At 36.3% G+C, this 4,559-nt stretch overlaps 1 protein-coding gene across 1 annotated transcript; it reads right to left on the reverse strand.

Moving 5' to 3' along the window:
• Window positions 1-628: 628 nt before the first annotated feature.
• Window positions 629-4,087, reverse strand: LOC115794398 (C-reactive protein-like). Its single transcript, XM_030749897.1, has 5 exons — window positions 4,039-4,087; window positions 3,721-3,775; window positions 2,955-3,057; window positions 2,563-2,860; window positions 629-2,417 (listed from the first exon to the last, which is right to left on the reverse strand). The coding sequence occupies exons 2-5, from the start codon at window positions 3,773-3,775 to the stop codon at window positions 2,199-2,201; spliced, it is 675 nt and encodes a 224-aa protein (XP_030605757.1). The 5' UTR covers window positions 4,039-4,087; the 3' UTR covers window positions 629-2,198.
• Between the last annotated feature and the right edge of the window lie 472 nt (window positions 4,088-4,559).

Consider the following 4,559-nt stretch of genomic DNA (forward strand, 5'->3'; position numbering starts at 1 on the left):
GAGTTTTTCCTTCCCACTGTCGCCAAGTGCTGCTCATAGGGGGTCATTTTGACTGTTGGGTTTTCTCTGTATTATTGTAAGGTTTTACCCACAATACAAAGCGCCTTGAGGCAACTGTTTGTTGTGATGTGGCGCTATATAAATAAAATTGAATTAAATTGAATTGAATTGAATTGGCTTTGTGTTAGTCTTTTAGTCTTTCCTGCCTACATACACAAATGACACACATTTAGTAATGTTACCTCTTTAAACAACCACAGTACATTTTAAATTTAAATGTATCTTTTTAATTTTAAATTTAAAAAGATTGTTTTTGGGCAATGACGCATGGGTTTTACAAAAATATTGCATTAACTCTTTAGGAATTTCAGCCAATTTGATACACAGTCCTTCCATTTTCAGAAGCAGAGAGCAGTTTCATGCCGAAAGGAAATCTCTTTCCTCATTATTTTATGTCAAATTAAGCAGATAAAAGATCTGGAGTTGATTCAGAGTGTTGATCTTCTATTTTGGTAGCTTTTTCCTGGTTCTCCAGACCATCATCAGGCTGAAAAGCTAAAATAAACCTCATGCACTGGCCAGCTCAGTAACACCACAAGGCCTGGAAGACAACAGAAGACAGCTCAAGTGGATAATCAAATTTTTTATGGTTAAGAGAACTCTGTTTGCAACATCTAGCCAACTCAAGAACACTCTCGAGGAGGTAGGAATATCACTATCAAAGTCCACAATCAAGATACACATTCATTTATTTAGTGTAACCACTGGTTACACTGAACAAGAAGTCCAGATTACACTTTGCCAGAAAACATCTAAACAAAACTGAATGCAGAGAGACCTACAAACAAGCAGCAACTGAAGGTGGCTGCAGTAAAGGCCTAGCAGAGCATCTCAAACAAGGAAACACAACATCTGATGATGCTCATGCACTTTTAGACTCCAGGCAGTTGATTAATGTCCTTTTTTTTTTTTTTAGTAAAACTGCCTGGAGAAGTTCATCTCCAAGAATCAAACATTCAAGGGGCTCTTTTCAGTTCCTGACCAAAATATAAAGATTATATATATATATATATGCAGATTCATTGAGGGAGTCCCTGTTCTTTCACTTGAAGTTTGGATGAATGGAAGACACAAGTAGTTTAACTGACTGAGAAACACGTAGCATCTGTTTGGCAAAGAACAACCTGCACATGCAGTCCGAAGTCCATGTGAGCACATGCTGTTTATTATCAAAGAACTTGATAATAAATACCTGCATTTGCTCCTTGGACTTGTTTACTTGTCCTGATTGATCATTTGCTCCTGAACATAGCAACGCAAATTTTGTATTTATGAGTATGCTTTGTCCATATTGAAAATAAATAATAGCTGTAATAGATGTGTATGTTACTATGCTAATATACTAAAACTTATATTTCTTTCATTCTATTTGGTTTAAACATGTAAAACAAACAAACTCTTATCACCAGTCTGACACAATAGTGTACTACTTTACAGTGAGTGTTCATCTGTGAGTTTTACTGATTGCACCACTGGCAGCATCTGTCAGAAAGGAACTACTCACATGAACAATCAAAAATCCATGTGATAATCAAAAAATTGCGAAAAGTGATGAAACATGAAGAAACCTGAGTCTTCTTTGTATACACTATAGGTCCATTCATATATTTAAACTACTTCCCAACTGGATGTACATATTATTTATTTAACTGTTTATAAAATTACATGAACGTCACCAGATTATTATGAATATAGTAAAAGGCCAAAACAAGGAAAAGCTGCATTTATCATCTTTTGGCCAGTAGGGGGCAACCTCCAAAACAGCATCATGTTATCGCTATTGGCATTTACCTACTATAAATTCAACAGAAATGAACAGACATTACCACCTTTAAAATTTTAAAACTTTTGTGGATAAATAGAGATTCAGAGTTTTCAGATTCAATGAAGAAGTGTGGACTTCTCTATTGCAAATTGTGACATACTGCTGATTGTGACATTTGGGCAATAATCACACAGTCTGTACTTCTCTTTTTTTTGGTTTTTTTTTTTTTGTTTATAAGAAATTTAACTGCCACCCACAGAAGTCACTGATTAGAAAAAACATTTCTAATTCAACAAGTTAATAAATGGGTTTTTATGTTGGACATTAAAAAAGACTTTAAGACTTTATATTGTGATGATCCTGTTTTAAAGGTTTAGTGACAGGCCACGAGCTTATCTTCTATCAGTACTCTATCTATGATATTGAACTCCAGTGCACTCCAGTTCAAGACGTTCCCTGGGGTAAAGTTGCGTTCATCCACATAGTTCTGAATCTCACAAGAGGACAGGATGTAATCCCACAAGTGGACATCAGCTATCATGCCAACGAAAGACTGGTTAATGTCAAATCCACCACCATGGGCATCCTGCTCCTGTAAGGAAAGGCAGTGGTTTGAGACACAATAATTAAAAACTATATTGTATATTATTTATTCTGATATGTGTGACATGCAAAACATAAAAACATAGCATCTGCTTAACAATTATTAATTATGGTACTTATCAATAAGACTGTACCTGTCCTAAAATTATTATAGTAGGTCCTGTGATTTGTGTTCCAGAGCTGACATATTTCCTAGTCGAAGGTAGCCCATCAAACCACAGTTGCACCAATCCAGACTCAGAGTCCCATGTGGTGCAAATAGAGTGCCACATGTTTGGCTTGTAGTCTCGCCCTCCAAATTCAGTTTTTCTATCCTTGATATGGGGCTCCATCTCCTTATTTTTATCATCCCAGAAAATCAGAAAGTCATTGGAATGGGTGGGTGTGGCCAAAGAGAACAGGGCGTGGTCTCTTTTGAGGTCTGTAAAGGATCTGTAGGCATGGCAAATAGCACTTAAGCATGAGTGATTTCACAGTTAGAGATAAAGCTGGGTCTTTTAGGGAAATTATGCATATTCATATCTACCTGTGACAGACTGTTAAAGATCGGAAATCCTGTGCTGTCGCATTCAGCCTCACATGAGCTCTGTTGGTTTGCAGTGGGAAAGTGAACATTTTACGTGACAAGTCTGAAAAGAAAGGAGCAAGGAACTTTCAAGTGGATTTCCTTATTTTTTTTTTTTTTAATTTTTAAAGCAGAGATTATTAGAATATAGGAAATTAAGACCACGGAGAACCATATCTATGAGGTCACTCCAACACACAATTAAAAAAAAAACTTTGAGGAAGAAATACTTGCTCAGAAGTTAACTCTCTTTATCAATCATAAAAGCTACTATGAACCTCCACCTGGGCCAGTTAGTGCTTTGCCCTATTCTTCAAATCAATTACATTTTATACATATAGCACCAAATCACATAAACAGTCAAGGGACTTTATATTGTAAGGTAAAGACCCTACAATAATACAGAGAAAACCCAAGCAAGCACTTGGTGACAGTGGGAAGGAAAAACTCCCTTTTAACAGGAAGAAATCTCCAGTAAAACCAGGCTCAGGGAGGGGCAGTCATCTGCCGTGGTCAGTTCAGGGTGCAGAGAGGGAGAGGTTTCACATGTAAAAAGAATCATTGCTCTATCTTATATGGTTACAATTCGACCGGCATTTAAAATCAGTTGCGTAATTGGCCAGTCACAAAGGGCTACAAGTGAATAACAAAAGACATCAGCATCATAGAGATATTCACTTTAGTGCTGTTTGCTTGTTGCATTCACTTTGTTAAGGAAAAAAAATACCTTGGTGTTTTGCAGCACATGTTGTCAGCATCACCAGTAACAGGAACAGCTTCATCTAATACAAGGCCAAAAATCACAGCACAAATAATATTTAATCATATAAACGGAATGTTTTCAAGTGGTGAATAATACTCAAGACTCAAGACAACAAATTACTGCTTGCTTTAGATTCCTATAATAAACAGTAGAGAACTGAGCTGCCATTTCCACCTGCATTGCCCATTGTAAAAACAAACAAAAACAAAAGGAAAGAAAAAACTTTTTTACATAATATGAATGAATTTCAAATTTCTACACATCCCAGTTTTAAGATCTTACCTTGAAATCTCTGTACTGGTACTGGTGTTGTATGCGCAGCAGCTGTGAATAGGAATGCCAGTTTTTTTATACTACTTCTCCATTTCTGTTTGTCTGTGTCTCAATGTGTTTCCTTCCTTCATCCACTTCTTCCGCTTGCAGGTACTTCCTTTTTTTTTTTTTTTGCTGAAGCCTCCATTATGTTGATGAATCAACAGAATTTCACAGTAGTCAAACATATATATATATATATATATATATACATATATATATATATATATATATATATATATATATATATATATATATATATATATATATATATATATATATATATATACAAATAAATAAAAATCCCAGCTTGCCCCTGCGGGTGGTCTATTTTGCCCTCCAAGCTCAGGTCCTCTACCAGAGGCCTGGGAGCTTGAGGGTCCTGCGCAGTATCTTAGCTGTTCCCAGTATTGCACTCTTCTGGACAGAGATCTCAGATGTCATTCCAGGAATCTGCTGGACCCACTCTTCCAGTTTGGGGGTCACTGCCC

This window comes from Archocentrus centrarchus, chromosome 16 (genome assembly GCF_007364275.1).
Source record: "Archocentrus centrarchus isolate MPI-CPG fArcCen1 chromosome 16, fArcCen1, whole genome shotgun sequence".
In the NCBI taxonomy this organism is placed as follows: Eukaryota; Metazoa; Chordata; class Actinopteri; order Cichliformes; family Cichlidae; genus Archocentrus; species Archocentrus centrarchus.